This window comes from Acomys minous (assembly GCF_964271855.1).
Source record: "Acomys minous genome assembly, chromosome: 2".
Classification (NCBI taxonomy): domain Eukaryota; kingdom Metazoa; phylum Chordata; class Mammalia; order Rodentia; family Muridae; genus Acomys; species Acomys minous.
The window spans coordinates 109,261,641-109,282,728 of NC_140484.1; the positions used below are offsets into that span (position 1 = coordinate 109,261,641).

General features: G+C 40.5%; 1 protein-coding gene across 2 annotated transcripts in view; it reads right to left on the reverse strand.

The window, feature by feature from the left end:
• The window catches only part of CHD2 (chromodomain helicase DNA binding protein 2), a 114,113-nt gene that overhangs the window by 62,203 nt on the left and 30,822 nt on the right, over window positions 1–21,088 (reverse strand). For both annotated transcript variants that reach the window (XM_084751983.1, XM_084751982.1), the window contains 11 exons: window positions 17,391–17,498; window positions 14,908–15,048; window positions 13,300–13,433; window positions 11,865–12,090; window positions 11,150–11,250; window positions 9,901–9,945; window positions 9,552–9,730; window positions 7,708–7,832; window positions 4,167–4,383; window positions 1,585–1,674; window positions 749–939 (listed from right to left, as the gene is read on the reverse strand). In XM_084751983.1, coding sequence (XP_084608109.1) covers window positions 749–939; window positions 1,585–1,674; window positions 4,167–4,383; window positions 7,708–7,832; window positions 9,552–9,730; window positions 9,901–9,945; window positions 11,150–11,250; window positions 11,865–12,090; window positions 13,300–13,433; window positions 14,908–15,048; window positions 17,391–17,498 — 1,557 coding nt within the window. The remainder of the gene's footprint in view (window positions 1–748; window positions 940–1,584; window positions 1,675–4,166; window positions 4,384–7,707; window positions 7,833–9,551; window positions 9,731–9,900; window positions 9,946–11,149; window positions 11,251–11,864; window positions 12,091–13,299; window positions 13,434–14,907; window positions 15,049–17,390; window positions 17,499–21,088) is intronic.

Genomic DNA, 21,088 nt, shown 5'->3' on the forward strand with positions numbered 1-21,088 from the left:
GTCACTGGGCACCACTAGACAATTGTAATGAAAATAAATACTATGATCTATCCTATAAGAAGCAAGTTAGATTGAATAAGGACTAAAACTGATGCTTCTACCAGCGAAGACATATTTAAGGCATGTCAGACTATATATGTCATATATTTATTCATGGGGCTTTGAGATTTTGTTTTGTTTTATGCTTTTTTGAGGCCAAGTTACATGGTGATTAGAGTGGCCTCAAATTCACTAGGTAGCTGGCAATGAATTCCTTCCTAATCCCCCTGCTTCAACTTCCTAAGTGCTGGGACTGGTTAATCACTACCACTACCCCTGACTCCCATATGTCTTAATAATTATTTTCCAAGTGCTTTAACTAATCCAAACCTTTGTTAGGCAACTACATAGTCCTCTTCAATAGGCTAATTTCTTTAGCTTCTATCACTTTATTATGCAAGGTTATAATACAGTTGCTTCTGCCACAGGTGAGTATTTTGCTTTCCCCACGCTATCGGTTTTCCTTAGTCTACTAAGAACATCAAAAAGTTGCCAGACATGGTTGCCTTTCATGCCAGCACTTGGGGCAGAGGCAGGCAGATCTCTATACATAGGTCCAGGCTAGCCTGAACTACATTGTGAGACCCTTTCTCAAAAATACCAAAAAATAAAAAAATTAAAAAATTAAAAAAAATTTAAAAAGTGAGGGAAGCAGCATTTGTATATCAGACATTCTAGCACCTTTTGAAATAAACATGAAGGGGCTTACTTCTCCGGCATAATAAAGTGCAGCAAGGACCAAAGTTCCTTGAGGGAATTCTGAAGAGGGGTGCCCGTGATCAGTAGCCTATGGTTGGACTTGAAATCAATCAGAGTTTTATACAATAAAGAGTCATCGTTCTTCAACCGATGGGCTTCATCTACTCCCAGGAAGGCCCAGTTAATACTGCCCAGCACGGTCTAAAGTGAAAAACAGAAAAGAGCGAGCCACCAGGTCAGAAGGGAACCCAAAAGTACTTACACATCTAAGTCATTTCGGTATGCACACCAGCACAAAGGTACGCACATAGACACATTAGTCTTCACAGGGTTAATATATTAGGACTCTTCTGCTTGTTCTAATGGCCAGATTCAAGAATACCTTATCATCTAAAGCTGTAGGTGAATCCCTCATATAAGCCACTACTAAAAGCCCCCACAAGAGGATGAGAACGGGTATGCTGAGCAAAAACAGAAACAAAACCTCCACATTTCTTTATCTTGGTAAGGTTCTTTTCTTGCCTATTTGCCACCCCAACCTTGAAACACAAGAGCACCAAACTGATTATAGAAGCATTTATCACTTGGTGACTTTCACTAGAGCTCTCCAATGACTGTAGCGCTCCTCGGTGCAGCCTCAGTACCCTTTCCTCCTGCCTCCTGCTTAACTCAACGGACTAAGGAAACCTGAGCTCCCATTCAACTGTGACGTTTGATTTCTATTTACAATTTTAGTATTTGAGGAGTATTTTAAGTTTGTTGTTTAAAACAAAGCAACAAGAACAGCGCGACAAGGGGGAAGCACAGTCAGCAGGCAAGTCGTGACCCCCATTAATAATTACACACCTTATCTTTCAAAAGGATCTCATATGTTGTAATAAGTGCGTTGAACTTCAACCTTTTGGTTTGAGAATGAATCCACTCATACTCCCTTATCTATAAGAGAAAAACAGTAATTAAGACACAATTTCTACTTCCAAGTTTTTGAAACAAAGCAAGTCTGATAATAGATGCAATAGAAATGACAAACAAGCCCCATGAGAATTAATGAACAGCCTATGCACTCTAAAGAGACTTATGTAAAGTCGGACGTGGTGGTGCATGTCTTTAATCCCAGCACTCGGGAAGCAGAGGCAGGCAGATCGCTGTTGAGTTCAAGACCAGCCTGGTCTACAAAGGAGTCCTGGACAGCCAAGGCTACACAGAGAAACCCTGTCTCAAAAAAAGCCAAGAGAGGGAGGGAGAGGGACAGGGAGAGACAGAGAGAAACAGACAGACAGACAGACTGAGAGTCAGACTCAAACTACAAAGCACTAAGCAGGAAAAACTTTATTGTCATTTCAAATAAATCAAACCCTCCCACAAAGAACTGACCAAATGTGCAGCATTTATCAGCAACTAAGCTTAGGGACGTTGTCAGGCATGTTGGCACACATCTTTAATCCCAGCACGTAAGAGGCAGATCTCTGAGTTAAGGCCAGCCTAGTCTACAAAGTGAGTCCAAGACAGCAAGGCTACACAGAGAGACCCTGGGGAGTGAGGGAGGGGAGGTTGGACAATGACTTTGGGAACTTGAACTAAATAAAGTTCGGCTTTCCCAGATCCATGGAATGTTCCTTCTTTCTTTTTCTAATTCATGCAGTAGTTGGCCTGCATGTGGGCCTGCGGGCCAGAAGAGGGTACCAGATCTTATTATAAATCGTTGTGAGCCACCATTGTAGGTGCTGGGAATTGAACTCAGGACCTTTGGAAGAATAGGCAGAACTCTTAACTTCTGAGCCATCTCTCCAAACCCCACCACCGCCATGGAATGTTCTAAAGGAAATAAAATTTCCATTATTCTTTGCTGATATTTTAGGTGATATTTAGTGAGAAATAACAAATTATAATCAACACCTTGGCCATAAATTTCATCATAGTCAACAGCCATACCCCCAAGAAAAAGGAATTTTACAGAGCGAAAATATAATTTAATATAAGTAGAAAATAGTGGGAATGTAAAGAAACTGGAAAATGAATGAAATCATAGTGAAACATGATCAGAAACTAAGCAAACACGATGTCTACGAACAATGTCCTTATGATTTGCTGACTTAGAACACAAAGCAATGAGTACTTGTAGGTGACTGCCACCAAAGTCTAAAGAGAAAGAATACTGGGGGCTTGCCACAATGCATGCCAGTTTGTTTTTTCCTTTTAATAACTACAAACTAGGAACTAAGAACTACTATATACAGCCTTAAAAAGTCCAAGTTGGGGCAATGAAACCTAATATAGTTTATAATCCAGATGTTTTGCTTTGTTTTGCTTGCAGAGCTGAACTCAAACCCAGAGTCTCAAGCATGCTAGGGTTTGTCATGGAGCTACAGTTCCAACCCAATCAGATGGCTTTGCTAGCAGCATTTAATAAAAACAAGTTTGAATCCACAAAAGTGTGTTTACAGCACCTATCTAAAAATTTGAAGATTCCCAGTGGCCTGCTCTTGCTATAAGCAATCTCCAAAAAACCCGGTAACACAGAAGGACCCAAGAGCAACACCTCAGGACCAAACAGCCTTGTGTCTGGCAAGTGGAGGCTCCAGTTCTGCCATTCTACCCATCTAAAGGCAAGTTAGACAGACTCGCTGGGCAGTTATCATCATCCGTCTGCCAGATATTTGGCACCATCGATTTTGAAGACTATCATGAAAGTTAATGAATAGATACAAAAACACACCAACACTAGAACTAGCACATAGTAGGTACTCAGAAAAAAATGTTCATTTCTCAAAAAAGTATTTGCTAAACAAAGACAAATTTACACCACTGTGTGCTACATTCATGATGCTCAAGTCAACGTTTGGTAGCAGACAATTTTTTTCTGCAGCCCTAGAGATGTATTGCTTTCCTTTGTTTTTACTTCTTCCTTGTATGTTATGAAACCTCACTGCTTTTTAAGAGATTGGGAAATAAATTCTAAGAATCCAAGTCTTTCCAATAACATTTCTGCTAGGATAGCAAAGATATTAATTCTCCATAAGGAAAGGTGATCTTAAATATAAAAATCAAACTCGAAGCGGTAATGCATGGCAGTAATCATAGCTCTCAGGGGACTGAGGCAGGTGGAGGCAGCCATGAGTTAGAGGCTAGCTTGAACTACATAGGAAGATACTAGGAGAGAATAGGAGAAGGGAGGGAAGAGAAGAGAGAAACAGCGAAGAGAAAATTCCATGCAATTATTGGTGTTTCAAAACATAGTAGTATATGCCTTGTTTTAAAGAATAACTGAGTTTTCTTTTTGACAAAACTCTGAGTACTGAGCCCACAGTACACAGTGTGTGAATGATTTTACTCAAGAGTTTACTAATATAGCTAAAAAGCACTCTATAGGCAATCTCAAAAATACATTTTTAACATAGATACTGCTTCAACTCTTTTTGTTTACGTACCGTATTTCTGCTCATCAGGTCGCCTATGTAAACCACGACATTAATCTCGGGTGCCCAGATTTCAAACTCCCTCTGCCACGAAGTGAGGGTGGATAAGGGGACAACTATAAGAAAGGGCCCGTAGAGCTGGTGCTGGTGAAACAGGTAGGAGAGAAACGATATGGTCTGGATGGTCTTTCCTAGGCCCATTTCATCAGCAAGGATTACACTGTTACTTCTGCAGTAAGAAAACAGCACAAACAAAAGTAATTAGTTCATGAGAAAAACAGTACGTGCAAAAACAACACACACAGTTCGTAATAACCACAAAGCATCAGTTTGACCCTTCAATGAAATGTTTCCTCATCTTCGATGACTTATTTGCTTCCTAAATATGGAAGAAAGCAGAAAGACCAGGCAATGTATCTGTAAGTATACTCAAGACTTAGATTGCATGAGACTGCTCTAATTGTTATTATCTTATAAGTAAGGCTCTGAACTGCACTGTCATTGCTAGGCTATCCCTCTAATAGAAGAAACAGGTTTTATTGTAGATATACACAGCATGTGGCCTTGGGGTCATCAATACACAAAATGAGTAAACTGGATGCACCTTTGTTCAAATTACCTTACCCATTCCACTTGATTGACCAATACCACATCTACTGTTTTATAGACCTACTTGATGCAGATGTAAAGGGCTAGGGTTTTTGTTTTGTTTGTAGTGCTAGAGATAGAGCCCAGGGTCTTCTGTGTTCTAAGCTCAGGGGAACTGTTTTAAATATGATGCAGTCTATAGCTCTGGACCTCATTATAGACCTACTGATTGAGACTGTCTAAGAAAGAGTGCAGATTCTGAGGGGTTTGTTTCGGTTTTTGCTTTTTAGTTTTGTTTTCTATGAAGGAGTGAATCACTCTATGGTCCAGGTTGACCTGTGATTTGCAATCCTCCTGCCTCTGCCTTGAAGAGCTAGAAGGAGAGGATTCGTATATCCAACAAGCACCTTTGAAGACTGACGCAAGTGTTATAGAGCAGTTTAAGAAACACTGTACTAGAAAACAGGCAGAATTACCACCTTTTATTAAAAATTGTACAGATACAAAAAGAAAGACAAATGAAGAAAATGACCAGAGTTAGGAAAGCATGTTTAGGAAACAGATGTGCAAAAAGTTAGAGATCCATGTATGACATAGTCTGTAAATACTGTTATAGGCCAGTGAAATAACTTGGGGCAAAGGCATGTACCATAAAGCCTAACTACATAAGGGAAGTCTCCAGAATCCACGCAGGAGGAAGACAGAACTCCTGCATGTCAGCCATGCAAGTATATATGTATACACAGGTACATATTGAATGAAAGCAAACTTTTAAATTTAAATAGGGCCACCATGTCTGCCTCTAGCTGAGGGTCTGGGTTTCCCCAAATATGAGAACTGTGGGGCTGCCAAGGATCTCCCAGCTCTGAATTTGCTGGTTATGGTTTATGCTACTTCTGGGTACCACAGCTCATCTTGGTCCTTCCCAAGCCAGAACCTGGGGCATGGCCCAATGGCAGTGCCATCATCAGCTTAACCTCACAGTGGCTTGCTCTCCTGTGCTATCTTGAGTGGAGGACTCCTCCAAGCTCTATTCCCCTGCAGACAGCAGCTCTCCTTCCTGCTTTCAAAGCCTAAGAAGGAAGGAATGAAGGTACTGACTGTCCCTCTGGAGGCCCTGCCCAGCCTGGCTTACGAAGAACACTGTCACTCTCCTCCCTTCCTACCCTTTCTGACTCTTTAACCCAGAAACATCTGGAAGATTTAACTACAGTCGCTCATCGTGTCTGTGGAGGTAAACTAACGTCACTATACCCATTTGAAGAAGCGGCAGCACAAGCACAGGCCAGCAAGCCAAGTGCTGACAGCTAGCCTCTCTTCAGTAGCTGCGGCTGGGTCTTGGCACTACCACTATCTTGTAACCCTTGACAAAAGGGGCTTGAGGCACACAGACCTTGGGTTGCTTGTATTCTTGTTCCTGTGCCTCCAGAAGACACTGCTACCCTCGAGCAGGCCAGCCCTTCCTTCTCTCAGCTATAGTCATGTGCTGGCACTGCAATTCAAGCCAAGTTTCTGTGCCAAACAAATAGTCTGTATGTACACAGGCTTCACTAGTGAGCCAGAGTTCTAAAAGTAAAATGTAAGCTAACGTCTAGCTAGAAAAACAAGGCATTTAATTTGCCAAGACTGTAGGCAGACTTCTTTGAGTTTAAGGCCAACCCAGTCTACATACTGAGTCCTAGGGCAAGCCAGTGCTACAAAGTGAGAGTACCTTTAAAAAAAACCAAACAAAACAAAACCTCACACGAATGACTCTACAGTATGTATTGTACAACTCGGGACAAAGTTAATGTTACCCTTGCTCCTGAGCATCGCCAATTGTAAACTAAAAGAGCTAGCTCATACAGTCTTTTTAGTTACATCTAATTTCTTACTGATCCTTTAGAAAGAGTAGAACGCACTATTTTCTAAATGGAAACTGTTTCCTTTCTTACAAGCTATCTGCTTTACAATTCCATACACATAATATCTTTGATCTCCCCCATTTCCTCTTATCCCACGCCCTCTCCATCAAATCAAACTCCTTCCCAAGTCCCCCACCTACTTGCATATCTGCTTGTGTCTCCATGTCCTCTACTGTATTGAATTAGGTTGGCCTGCAGGGTAGAGGCCAATGAAAATCATTTTTAAGCATCTAAAATGATTGTGACCCACTTTCTCAGTCACACAAACTTAAGCTCAAAGGTCAAACTTTCTTCACTGAGATTTTTGTTTTGTTTTGTTTTGTTGTTTTTCAAGACAAGGAAGGTTTCTCTGTGTAGTCTTGGCTGTCCTGACTCGCTCTGTAGACCACGCTGGCCTCAAACTCACAGAGATCTGGCTGCCTCTGCCTCCCAAGTGCTAGGATCACAGGCATGCGCCACCACACCTGGCTCACTGAGTCTTAAAAATACTACATTCGGCTGAAAAGACAAGTAGTAACAGTGATTCATGTGAGAAATAGTTGTCCTGAATGTGTTTATAACTAGAAAACACTTCCTAACATTGAGGATAAATTTGAGTATTTTTCTTTTTCAAGCTATAGTTTAATTCTGAAATAAGGATACCTGTTTTACTGTAAAAAAATAAAGACACAAGGAAGAGGCGGGGCTCAAAAGACAGCTTGATGATTAAAAGCACTGGCTGCTCATCCAGAGGACATGAGCGAGCTCAGTTCCCAACACCCACGAGGCAGCTCACAAGCATCTTTACCTCTGTGAATACCAGGTACACAAGTGGTGCATAAACATACATGCAGAAAACACCCATATATGTAAATAAAAACTTATTATAAAAAGGGTGTGGTAGAGAAATCTGTCATTAGCATTGAAGGAAGCTCGCCCCGACACATCACATAATGGCAGAGTAATCATGCCTACCTTGAACCACTTTAATTCTCAAAGCCTAAACGGCCCCCAGCACTTAGCTCTTAAGATAATAATAAGCCAAACACAGTAGAGAAAATCTAACCGTATCTTCTACCTACTTGCACCAGGAGTGAGCAAGCCAGTTGAGACCCTCTAGCTGATAATCTCGCAGCTCCAGATTCTCCCCGCCTAAGTATGCTGGCTGCTTCTTTAAAGCTACAAATCGTGGTCTTTGCTTTAGTGCCTGAAAAACAAAAAAATAACAGAGCCTACGTCTTAGAGCACTTTTCCTGACGATTAGATTACAATGTCAGCCATATTTTATGTACTCTATGCCACATAAGCAAATACAAAAGCTCAGTTTCAGGGATGAATTGTCACCCACATCAGCCCTTTGCTACTTTGTGCCCAGAGTCAGCCTAAGACCAAGTATGTTTAAATAACTTGTTCTTTTTCTGATATAAATTTGTGAACATTAATTAGCTCTTTATTTTCTCATCCTTTACTGTGTGACACCTTGATGTTATCTTTTCTAAACAATATAGAATCACTCTAGAAGCCTTATTTTATTATGAATGAGTGTTTTGCCTGCACGTATGCATGTGCACATGTGTTCTTGGTACTGGAGGTAGTCAGAAGAGGGGGTCGGATCCCCTACGACTGGAGCTAAATAGTTATGAGGCACCGTGTGGGCACTGGGAACTGAAGCCCAGTCTTCTGCAAGAGCAACAGCGTCCCTGGACTACAAAGCTCACTCCCCAGCCCCAGGGTACCTTCCTGCATGCCTTCACACTTTCCAAGGGACAGAGGCAGCTGTATGCACTGGTTGCTTTCCTCTAGAAGCCTCTTCAGTGCCCACTGAGGCTGCGACCTCCACCTCTTTCTGTTCTGACCACAGCTTCTCCACCACTAGTGACCAACAATCATATGCTAGCTGTCAAAGACTTCTCTAAGACAGGCCAAGGAATGAAGCATGTTTCTAGATCTCGACAAATGCCAATGAGGAAAAAAAGACTTGTACAATCAATCTAGAAAAAAAGCTTGCGTGTTCAGCTTCTGATTTAAAATTCAGAGACAGTTTTCCTGTTTATTTTAAAGTACCTACTTTCAAATATTTCTCACAGTATAGCTAATTCTATAAAATATCAAATTATAGGAACGATGGAATCCTCTTTTTAAAAAGATTGTGCGTCTGTGTGTGTGCATGAGTGTACTGATGTGCACCCCATGCCTGCAGGACTCTTCAAAGGTCAAAGATGGCACTGGGCCTCCTGGAACTGGAGTCACAGGCAGCTGTGCACTCCAGCATGGGCGCTATGAACGGAAGCCAGGTCTTCTCCAGAGCAGGACGCATTCTTACTCTCTGAGGCACTGTTCCAGGGCTCATCTTCTCATTTTCTTTTCTCTCTTCTTCCTTTGAGGCAAGTCATGTGTGAACCAGCATGGCCTTGAGCTCACTACATGGCCAAGAATAACCCTGGATTTCTGAATCCTCTGCCTCCATGTCCAGAAGCCTGCGGTTCCAGGCTTCCATCATGATGCCCAGATCTGTGTGGTGCTAGGCAGTCAAACCCAAAGGCTGCACACATGCCAGGTACACTCTGCTTACTGTGCTAGATCCCAACCCAAGCTGTAATTACGTATACTTAGTATCACTTTTAAATCATCATTCGTTCCTGTTGTATTTTTGCATCTACATATCTACATAACTAACCCTTAGTTACCACACCTTTCTATAAAAACAATATAACAATAGGGTAGGTGTAGTGGGATCAGGAAACAAATGGATCTCTGAATTTAAGGCTAATTTGGTCTACAAAGTGAATTCCAAGACAGCCACAGCAACATAATAGAGAGATCCTGCCTCACAAATGATATATGATATGATATGATTATATGATGTGAAATGATAAAATATATAAAATGAGAAAAGTAAAAGCACAAAATCTAACAGTCAGCAAACCTTGCATTCTCTTGTGGGAATGGTTTTGGAGTTGTTACGACTATGGAAGCTGTCGATACAATTCTGGAATTTCTTTCCAATCAAGGCTTCATCTTCCCAGCTGCATTCAGAGTAGGGCAGTCCCATCCATTTGCATAGATATTCAGGCTCATTTGAAGGTGCTGGCTTCCGACTGTGCGCTACAGCATGTATAAAAGTTTACCAAACAGTGTCAAAGTATAAAAAGAAAGTGATATTCTTTTTTAATGTATAGCCAATGAATACTATGTGACAAAACTGTAAATAATCTGCAAAACACAAAGTGTTCATAAAAATTCAACATTTACTAAAGGTAAGATGTGTTACTCACCTGGAAAATCTGTTTGGCCCAATGTAGATTTACTTGTCTTCACAGCTAAACAAACACAAAAGAAGATAGGAAAGTTATAAATATACAGAGAAAAGGAAAGAAACAGTTTTTACAAGTAAGGGGCTGGAGAGATGGCTCAGAAGTTAAGGGTACCAGCAGCTCTCCCCGAGGACCCAGGTTCAATTCCCAGCACCCATACAGCAGCTCACAACTGTGTGTAACTCCAGTCCTAAGGGATCTGAAGCCCTCTTCTGGCCTCCCCAGGAACAAAGCATGCACTTTATGCACAGGTCCAAGACAGCCAGGGCAACGTAACATAGAGACCCTGCCTCCCAAATAAAATAATATGTAAATAGTTACCTTCATAAATAATGAAGGCAAAACACCCATACACATAAAAAACAAATAATTAAAAAAAACAAACAGATTTTACAAGTAAGAATATGTGCTATTTATCTCAAAAAGAAGCTGTTCTGACCTAGCTCCCAGACTAGCATTCTATTACTCAATTACTTTTAAAAAATAAAACGTCACTGAGTTTATACTCTGAACCCACTCTTATTCTCTCCTGAGGCCGCCTCCATCAGACCTGTTCTGGCAACAGTCATTTCCTGGGTCCATTTCACAGATGACAGCCAGCCCTACTCCCAAATTCAAGGATCAACCCTGAGACAGTGTTCCATCTCAATCCCCTACTTCTGCTCCAGCCAGCTCTCATCTCACTCTTAGACCACCGCCTACTCTTCCTCGGTCTCCTGGGAGCACTCTATAATGCTCTCAGCCTTTCTCTTTTCACAATGTATACTCTCCATTTTGGGGGCTCACCTATGCATTGACAATACCTAAATGTATCTCCAAGTCAGACCAAGAGTCTTAACCTCCAGGTGAACATACGCTGTAGCTCTCAATGAATACTTGTCTCTTACATGACAACAAAGTTACCAACCTTCACATTTTATTTCAACTGCAAAACTCAGCTCTTCTTCCCTTGATGTTTCCATTTCAGTGAATGGTATTCACTTTCTCTTAGAAAATCTTGAGAGCCAACATCCTTGATACTTCTGTCTCTCACCACTCCCAACCCAAATTACAAGCAATAATTATTAGCTCTCCACTCAAAATAAATGTAGTCCTTCGTTTAGCCTCAAAAAGTAAATCTACAAAATGTATTTTATAAATGTATATTATCCAAAGCCAACTGTCATTTTCTCTAAGTTTACATGACTAAAGTCAGTTTTCGTGAACTCACCTATTACTCTTTCTACTATCTGATACTGTTTATTCAACTCTGAGGCCAGTTCCTGTTGGCAATTGAAATATTCAACATCTTCAGGAGAAACTTTCCCTAACCTAGACAGAAGACCAAAAACAAGTGTGTGTCAGTTAGATCTTGGAGAGCTATCCATATGTACCAAAGCAAACGTTCTAAGTACAATATAAACTCCTTTGTTTCCATACAGCCCTTTCATAATCTTCACTAATAACAGGTCTGTGATATGTAAAAAACAAGCAAACAAGAAATTCAAATCAGTTTTACAAATTATATTAAAACCAAGCGTAACTTTAAGTGTATTATAACTCAGAGGGTTCTAGAATATGAACTTTCACTACAGCCTAACCAAAAGAAAAAGACAAAATGTCTCTACATATAACTGTCAAATTCAAGTCACTGATTCACTTGCAGTTACTCTATGCCTCACTTCACCCATGTACAATACAGCTAAGATTTAAAAAAATCACTATTTTATTGTCCGGATTGAACCTACTTAAGAAAAAAATGTAGCAAATGTGCAATGAGCTGTTTCTGTTACATCTAAAAATTGAGTAGCCGTATATGAAGACATCTATATTTAGAAAACAGAACAGTAGATTGCTCAGATGACCAAGGCCAACTCCTAGGTATCTGTGTTCTCCACACATTTAAACACCCTTCCCTCTGACTGGAAACACAGCAAGCAACATACCATTGCTTAATTTCATCCTCTTTCTTCTTGAAGTTCTCCAGTTTTTTTAGGCCCTTCACCTTCTGTTGTTGTAAGGACTCCTCACTCTCCCACGTGCTGTGGATGTAGGACCAGCCCTTCCATTTGATAAGGTACTGGGTTTCACCTTCCTCCCTCTCAGTGTCAAAGTCACCGCTAGGATCGCCATTTGCTTCAACAGCATACACAGTGGTAGATGCTCCAGTGGCTGCAAAAAGATTCAGGTCAGCTCTAAAGAAAATGTAATAAACCAGGCAATGAAAAGATTTCCAATTAAGCAACTGCCAAGACGAGTCTCTTCTTGAATAAACCAAATGCCTTTGACTTACAATAAGCAGTCAACTTATTGTACAATTACAATTATTGCAACACAGGATAGACTCGGTACTTTCAAATATTCTGAAGATGCTATTTACCTTAAAGAATGTGTGAAGTTACAGGTAGAACCAAACAAGTCCTCTGTCCAAACACCGGACAATGAAATAACAGCATCCTTTTTAGTACTGACTACCTCAAAAAGCAGATCTCTTCCTTCAAGAATAGAGTAAGAAATCAAAATACCCTCTCCTTACTCACCCTCCCCAAGCTGTTACCTGCCTTACCCTCAAACAGACCAGAGTGGGAGTGAGGAGTGTGGCTAGCCAGGCAAGGCGCCAGGTTCCCAGTCAATTCTACATATTCTCAAGACCCAATTTCAAAAACGAAAGGGGTAGGCAGGAAAAGGACCATCATGCTTGGTTTTGTCTTTTTGCAGTATGAGGACTTGAGCGAGTGCTCCGTCACTGACCTGTATTTCCAACACTATTATTATGACATGTTCTGATGAAAAGGTATTTTAGAACAACTTAAGAAATATCTCAATTTTTTTAATCTTTCACTTTGATCCGAATATGTCTGTTATGAGTCTGGTATTTTCACAATGTTATTCAGAAACAACTAACTAAAACACAGATTTGCTTCATGTTAACTAGAAAGTACCTCTGTTTTATCACTACAGAACTTATTTAACTAGCTTAAATTAAAAGTCTTAAAGACACTGAAAACATTCTTTTGCCTTTAGCTCTGAATAAGGCCAATTTCTACAATTCACAATACAAGTATGGACTAAATTTATCACATTAAAGAATATGTAAAATATTGGTCTGCTGAACATACATAAAAATAACTTGTGGGCTCCAGATGCAAGCAGTTGGTACAGGGTTTGCAGAGCATCATCAAGGCCCGACTCAACTCCCAGTACCACATATACTAGACATGGGGTAACACACCTTAATCCCAGAACTTGGGAGGTACAGACAAGAGGATTAGGAGTTCAAGGTCATCCTTGTCTATATACCACATTGGAGGCCAGCCAAGGCTACCAGAGACCCTGTCTCAAAAATCCAAAGTGAGTAATTTGCTCCCCAAGGACACAAACCTCCTTTCTTTCCCAGTCTTGAATCTAAGACCTTTTCAATAGTTTCACTATTATCTTGCTGTTCATCAATTCCTTCTCCAGTCATTTCAATGAGATCATCTGAATCAGTCTCAAAGTCATCATCTTCTTTGTAACTGTGTGAAAAATAATGCTGAATGAGTAAGAGACTGTACCTTCAGAACCAGGCATCTCTACAGACTATCACTGGAACAGGAACCATAATCTTTCACTCCAACAAGTTATTCACAGAGTCTCTAGTCAGTGGACTCAACGCCTACTTCACCCCATTTCAAGCTCTAATGCATGCCCACAGATAAAGTCTGGAGTAGCCCACACTGTATGTATAAGCAAGATACAGGAAACCACATGGATATTCTTTACTTTGGATTGAGTAATTAATATCTAAATAATGACAAAGAAAATTTATAATGAAAGAAAAATTGCTGTTATTTCAGACAAAAGGAAAACAATATTCCTAATATTAAATGCATTAATCATGCAATTTTCTCTCCCTATAACAAGAAAATGAATTTAATTTAAAATGACCCAAACAGTTGAGAATTTTCACACTCACACTTCTGATTTATAAATAAAAGATGTATTTGGCCATGATGATCCCAGAACTGACGGCAAAGAAACAGCCTGAGGCTAGTCTGAACCACATAGTAAATTTCAGGATAGCATTGACTACATAGTAAGTTCCACACTAGCCTGAGCTACATCAAAAACATAAAAAGAAGAAAAACTTTTAAAACACGGAAACAATAAATACAAGGGAGCATAGGTCAGGAACATTTGCCTCATATGAGCAAGGCCCCAGGCTTAATCTCCAACATAACAAAATAATTAGAGAAAAACATAATTCTAGATTTAACACAGTAAGAAAACAAGCTAAGCTAAACACCACCATATTGAGATCCTAGTCCCACACTTAACTATCAATTGGAAATATCGAGCAAGTCATTCATTCATCTCTCTAGGACTCAACTTCACATTTCTAAGTACACCAAAAGAAACGTGCATTATGTTCAGAAAGTATTTGTAATTCACATTCTCGAGATGAAACAAATAAACCAATTATCTGAATATTTCTATATCTTCTTTCACCATAAATTAACACCTCATATCCTGGAACTAACTAAAGTTTAATAACATGATTATACCCAAATCAATAGGCACAATGAGACTTGAGAGTAGCTCATCCAGACGTGTTCTCAGCATTAGAAAGACAGGCCCTGCCCGGGGGCAGCTCACAGTGAGCTGCTGTTACTCCCCTTCTCCACTGGGCTCAGCACTGTTTTCCCCCAAGGATGGCCAGTTTCTAAAGGCAGCTTTAGCTACAGGCTTATATTCTTTTGAGGTTTTTTGAGACAAGATCTCACTGTGTAGCTCTGGCCTTTCTGGAATAAGCTATGTAGACTAGGCTAGCCTTAAACTCACACAGACCCACCCACCTCTGCCTCCCACATGCTGGGATCAAAGGAGTGTGCCGCCCCCAGGCTGCTAAGTCCTACCTGTCAATGGCATCATCTGAAACTTAAAGAACAAGTTCTAAATAACTCCTTTATGGCCTTCACATCAATGAAGAACTTCCAGGGCACAACTGACCTCACATTTTTAGCAGCTCTTCGACGAGTCTGCCTTTTGGGAGCGTCATCATCGTCATCGTCATCATCAGAGGACTCCTGCTTTTTCCTCTTTCCACGCTGAATCTTAGGTTGCTTTTTAACTGGAGGTTTGGGCACTGTTCTAAAATGAACAGGGGGAAAGAAAAAGCAAATCTGTCACGTGGTAACTACTTCAAATCTAATTAATGGCATTTCCCAGAGCATTCTCTGCTAAGTGTTATGGGCATTATATAAAAAGGGTCATAAACTATAAATATACTTCCAATCAGCCAGAAAAGCTGATAATTCTCTAAAGGGGGCCAGGCTTGGGATCAGACCTGGAATCTCAGAACTATGAGGTGACAAGAGGAGGTTCAGGAGTTCGAAGTCAACCTCCAGTACATAGTACTCTCAGAAACACAAGGGAGGGAAGATAACGTGCAATCACATTAATGTGTTTCTCCTACCTATCTAACAAACCATAAGAAATGATCAAGGACTCAGTGAATAATGGGCAAAGAGCCAGCATGACACTTCAATCTTGAGTGCTTAAACTCAGAAGGGAGAAAAAGTTCAGGCTTTCCCTGAGGGGTCCCAGGCCAAAGGCTAGCAAATTGTTCTGTAAATGGCTAGAGGGGAAATATTTTAGATTTTGTTGGCCAAAGCACAAACCTGGGCCACTGTATAAGTACTTACGCAAATGCAAGACATATATTTGTCACAATATTATATGAGAAACATACATTTGTCATATTTATTTTTATTGATCAAAGCAAAGATACAGTACGCTTTGATGATATGATTAATAAGAATAGAATTCTTCTGCACAGAATGTTTCATGTAATTAGGACTCAAATTTAGTACTATTATCAAACTAAAAATGATAAATGTTCATCAATAAAAATTATTATTAGCCTTCAGGCCATTAATAGGGTAGGTGTTGGGTATGATTTGACCCCACCCAACTCAATAGTGAAAGAGTGTATATATATCTGTGGGCCGGAAGATGGCTCAGTCTGTCAAGTGTCATCACACAGCATGATGACCTGAGTTCCGTCCCCACAATCTACATAAAAAGACAGGCACAGTGGCATGTATTGGGAAAGTAGTGACAGTAGGACACTTGGGGCTGGACTTGGGCTGGGCTGAAGCCAGGCTGGAGCTAGGCTGAACTACTCACTGGGCCCAGGTTCCAGGGAGTGATCCTGTCTCAAAAGGCAAGGTGAACAGATAGCTCCTGAGGAAACCACCCAAAGATGACCTCTGGCCTTCCAATACACTCAAATACACATGTAAAACACACACACACAAAGGGTAGTTAAATTTTCTTGGGGTGTTGAGTCTAAGGCTAGCCTAGTCTATATAGCTTTTCCAGAAAGGCCAGAGCTACACAGTGAAACCTTGTCTCAAAAAACAAAACCAAATATATAAGCCTGTGTGCTAAAGCTGCTTTTAGAATCTGGCCATCCTTAGGGAAAAATGGTGTTGAGCCCAGTGGAGACAGAGAGTAATAGCAGCTCACTCTGAACTGCATCATGGTCAGGGCTATCTTTCTAACGCTGAGAACATATCTGGATGGTATTTTCACTTCTAAACTACTCTTGAGTCTCAGTAAGTTTCTTCTGCCTTCTTATGTTATCATTATTTGCCAAGTTTGATCAAAATTACCAAACCTTGTTGCCTTCTCACCCTATGTCCATCTCTATACAATTAGGTTCTCTGCTAAGTGTTATGGACATTATATATATACAACTATAAACATACTTTCAATCAGCCAGAAAAGCATTTTGATCTTAAAAATTACTTTTTGCCATCAGTGGTGGTATACGCCTTGATTCGCACACTTGAAAGCAGAGGCAGAAGGATCTCACTGAGTTCGATGCTAGCCTGGTCTACACAGTGAGTTCCAGGACAGCCAGGACTAAATAGAGAAACTCTGTCTCATAAAGCAAAAAAGTAAATAAGTAAAAGAAGCAAAGAGTTAGTTCTCCAAAAAGAATTTGTACCCTGGCCACACAAACAGGAAGGATTTTTTGTTACTGCTTGAAAGCAGAAGGTATAGTTGCATATACCACACACCCTAAATAAAGACTGCCATAAGGGGAAAAAAAAAAGATCCAGTATCAAAGAATATTATCAGAGCCCATGATATGCATATAAGAAAATGCAATGAGGAAGTTCACTAGTTTGTATAATTAATATATGATAACAATAAGATTTTTTTTTAAATTGACTGGTTCATGAAGAAGGAAAAAGTATCTCTGGTCAGAACTGCGTCCATCCAAACACTTGAAAGTGATCTCAGTAGCCTAGTCACTTAGACACTTGGTAAAGATACAGGCTGGCACAAAGAGAAGCAGACATCCAAATCCTGGGACAGGACAGTTTATCTGTTTAGGGCTCTGGCTCCAGCCGACTTCCCCTTCCCACGTAACCTACAGTAGGCTCACCCAGAAGCAGAGGTTGAGCAAGCAAGCAGCCTACCTTCTAGGGACTGGTCTTCTCGCTTTTACTTTCTTTTGCTCTGGTTCACTCTCTGCACTGGTGCCTTGTTCCTGTTCGTCATCTGAGGGATCCTGTTTCCATTTTTCTCTGTGATCAAAAGCAAAACAAAATAAATTTTCTGTAAGAATTATTAACCTAAGCAATCTCAAAAAACAAATTCCAAACTCATCTTCTGAAATACAGAATATATGTGCCTTAGATATTATTTTTAAAGAGATATTTTTTGTTATTCTTTCTGAATTACATATCATCTCTTCCTAGTTTAATTCTCATAACAAATATAAATGGAGAGTATAATTTTCAAATGACCTTTTCTATGGGATAAAAAAATGCTATTATCCATTCTGTTTTGTTCACCAGTGTATCACTAACAAGCCTGAGCCCATAATACATATTATGCAAGCTTTGGCATGCATGAGAACTAGTGAAAGAACTTGCTTCTGACTCAAAGGCTATCAATCATGAAAGCTCTGAATTTTAATAAATTCACATATGATGCTGACATTGGGTATATATGTATTTGAAACGGGGGGGGGGGGCAGGGAGAGAAAAAAACACCCCAAGACTTGTGTGTTTTGCTGGGCTAGGCCAGTACTCTTCCTCTAAGCTCCAATTCCAACCTATATAAAATGCTTTAAGTCTTTAGAACATAATTGAAACAGTGCCTGGAGTTACTTTTCAGTGCTGAACCTAACACCCAACTAAGCAATCTGATCTGTTTAAGACTAAGTTTTTAGTCATCAGTAGATAAGGGGAGTGTTCTTTCGCCCCTTTAGATCTTACAAGGCTGTAAGAGCCATAACCTACAGGTATCCTATTCCTAAGAGCTTTTTTAAGGCAAAACAGGACACAACAGCTCATTTCTCACCTGTAGTGAACAAAGTATGTTATAGCTACTGGGCATGAAAGACCTAGGGAAAAACTGGCAGGTACACGCTTGAGGTTCCTCTGTAAACAGAACAATTACCACTGTGCCCATGGGTGCCCTTTACAGGTCATAACAAAGATGCCTGTCACAGAACAACCAAGTTAAATTAATATTCTTCATAGGACAAGTCAAGAAAAGCAGTGCTGGCTTGCTCCCAAAGGGGGTTGGATCTACAGACTCCTGAGGCCCTTCCAAACAGTGGCAAAAGTTTCTAATTAGTTACTACAACTAAGTCAGCTCCACATAGATTAGGTGAGGCTGGGAGGTCGGGGAGGAGGGGGGAAGAGAATCAACGCTTTCATGAAATGCACAGTATACTTTCATGCGCACTATTCAGGTTCTATCAGCACTCTATGTCATTGACTCCTTGAACAGAGATGAATACAAAGGCTGGTAAATAGAAATGGCCTTTGTTAAATACTAATGAACCAGCCCTATCAGTTTCCAGGCAGCCATGTTGGATACTTTCAGAATGAAAGTAGATAATAAGCTCTGTTACTGGTTTCTACCTCTCAGTCTCTCTTTAAGACAAAGCCTTTCTGGTTTCTCCCTATACTCTGGGACCTAGCTTGTTCTGTTTACTCAAGGTCTAGTATAATAAAATTTTGCTAAAGAATAAAAAAAAAAAAAACCAGAGATGATGGTATACTCAAACAAGACAGCACAAAGGTAGATTCAAAACTGACCTTGGGTACAAGCAAAATCCTGTCTCAAGAAACAAACGAGAAAAAAAGGGGATTTAAGTAATAGAAGGTGATCTCCAAGAAGATGGAAGGAAAAAGGTGATCCTAAAAGTTGATATGTGAGTCTGCAGTCTCCCTAGGACTCTGAACTAGTAGTTTACCCCTCCAAAGTCATGCTGTAGAAAATGGCCTCACATGGGCTGCAGCGATGGCTCACAGGTTAAGAGCACTGGCTGCTCTTCCAAAGGTCCTGAGTTCAATTCCCAGCAAACACATGGTGGCTCAAACCATCTATAATGTGATCTGATGCCCTCTTCTGGCCTGCAGGCATACATGCAGGCAGAGCACTGAAAACATAATAATAAATAAATCTCGAAAGAAAGAAAGAAAATGGCTTCATAGGAACAAGTCTCAAAAACATGGAAAACTAAGGGCCAAGGAAGAGTACAACAATAAGAAAAACCCATCCTTATGTAATCTGAGATAGGACTATCAAGAGGCCCACTACAAAGGATACAGCAAACTAAAATCACAATAAACTGTATGCTGAGGCCTGAGTATCCCAGTCAAGTTAAAAATTTATACACAACCAGGAGAACTTGGGTTCTTCCAACACAAGAATATAAGAGGGGAAAACTTATCAAACCAACTGCTATAGAAGCCCAGTGAGATATTCTTCTTTGCAGGAGCCTAAGTTACTTACAACCACAGCAAACCTCACACCTGCTTTTCTCCATCATAATCCACAGAACACCCTTAAAGACCTAAGAAAAACCACAGTGACGCTGACACATTCCAGAATATCTAGACAACTAGAGGTGCAGGTGTCTGAAATTGGCCACATTGTATCTTAATTTTCAAAAGCAAGAAAAAATAAAAGTATTTTGTTTTGTTTTGTTTTTTCTGAAACAGGAACTCACTATAAGAGCTTTGTCTGACCCGGAACCTACTATGTAGACAAGGCTAGCCTTGAACTCGCCAAGATACATCTACTTCTTTCTGTCTCTGCCTCTTAAGAGCTTGGATTACAGGAGTTTGCTACCATACCCAATAGGAGAAAGAATCAGCTGTACAAAGGCTCTCCCAAACACAATTCTTTTCTTGGTTTTTCAAGACTGAGTTGCTCTATGTTAGCCTTGGCTGTCCTGGACTCGCTTTGCAGACCAGACTGGCCTCAAACTCACAGAGATCCACCTGCCTCTGCCTCCTGAGTGCTGGGATTAAAGGCGTGCACCACAATTCTTGAACAATTAAAACTGCTCATTTCTTGTAGGAAGCCAACTTAAAAGAAGTGCCACTGCAGTGGAGAAGAGTCTTTCCAGACAGAGTTTCTCTGTGTAACAACCCTCGCTGGCTTAGACTCTCTTTGTATACCAGGCTGGCCTTTAACTCACAGAGTTCACCTGCCTGGGATTAAAGGAGTGCGCCACCGTGCCCAGCTTAAAGGGGAGTCTTAAGAGATGAGCACTTGGGCCTGGCTCAGATGTTAGGAGCACTTGCTGCTCTTCCAGGGGACCTGAGTTTGGTTCCCAAGACCCACACAGAGGTTCCCAGCCATCCCTAACTCTAGTTCTAGGGGAGGCACACACTCTCTTCTGAACTCTAAAGACAGCAGGCATAAGTGGGTGTATATATTTGCATAAAGACAAAACACGCATATACATAAAATAAACATGAGATAAAGACGCAAGAACTTGATTAAAAACTATGTCAGTTATCAGAAGAAACTTCCATTATAATCTAGCAGAAGGCACCAACAGAATTTTTCCCAAATTTTGGGAACTTTGGGGGGAAAAAAAACCACCAGAACTACCAATTGCTAATGAGACTCCAAAGAAATGTAAACAAACAAGTAGTCGGAACAGGAATCAGCTGGGAACAGTTGCCTTTCCATTAGAAAAGGCAGGCTGCAGAACATAAATTCAGAAGACAGGCACAGAAAAAAGCCACTTTTCAATATAATGAGCCTGAGTTTTGGCCACAATGGGCAATGGCTAGCTATGTGTCAAAGGAGAATTATTTTTTCCTCAGCTTTAAAAGATACATCAGAAAAAGAAGAAAATGGC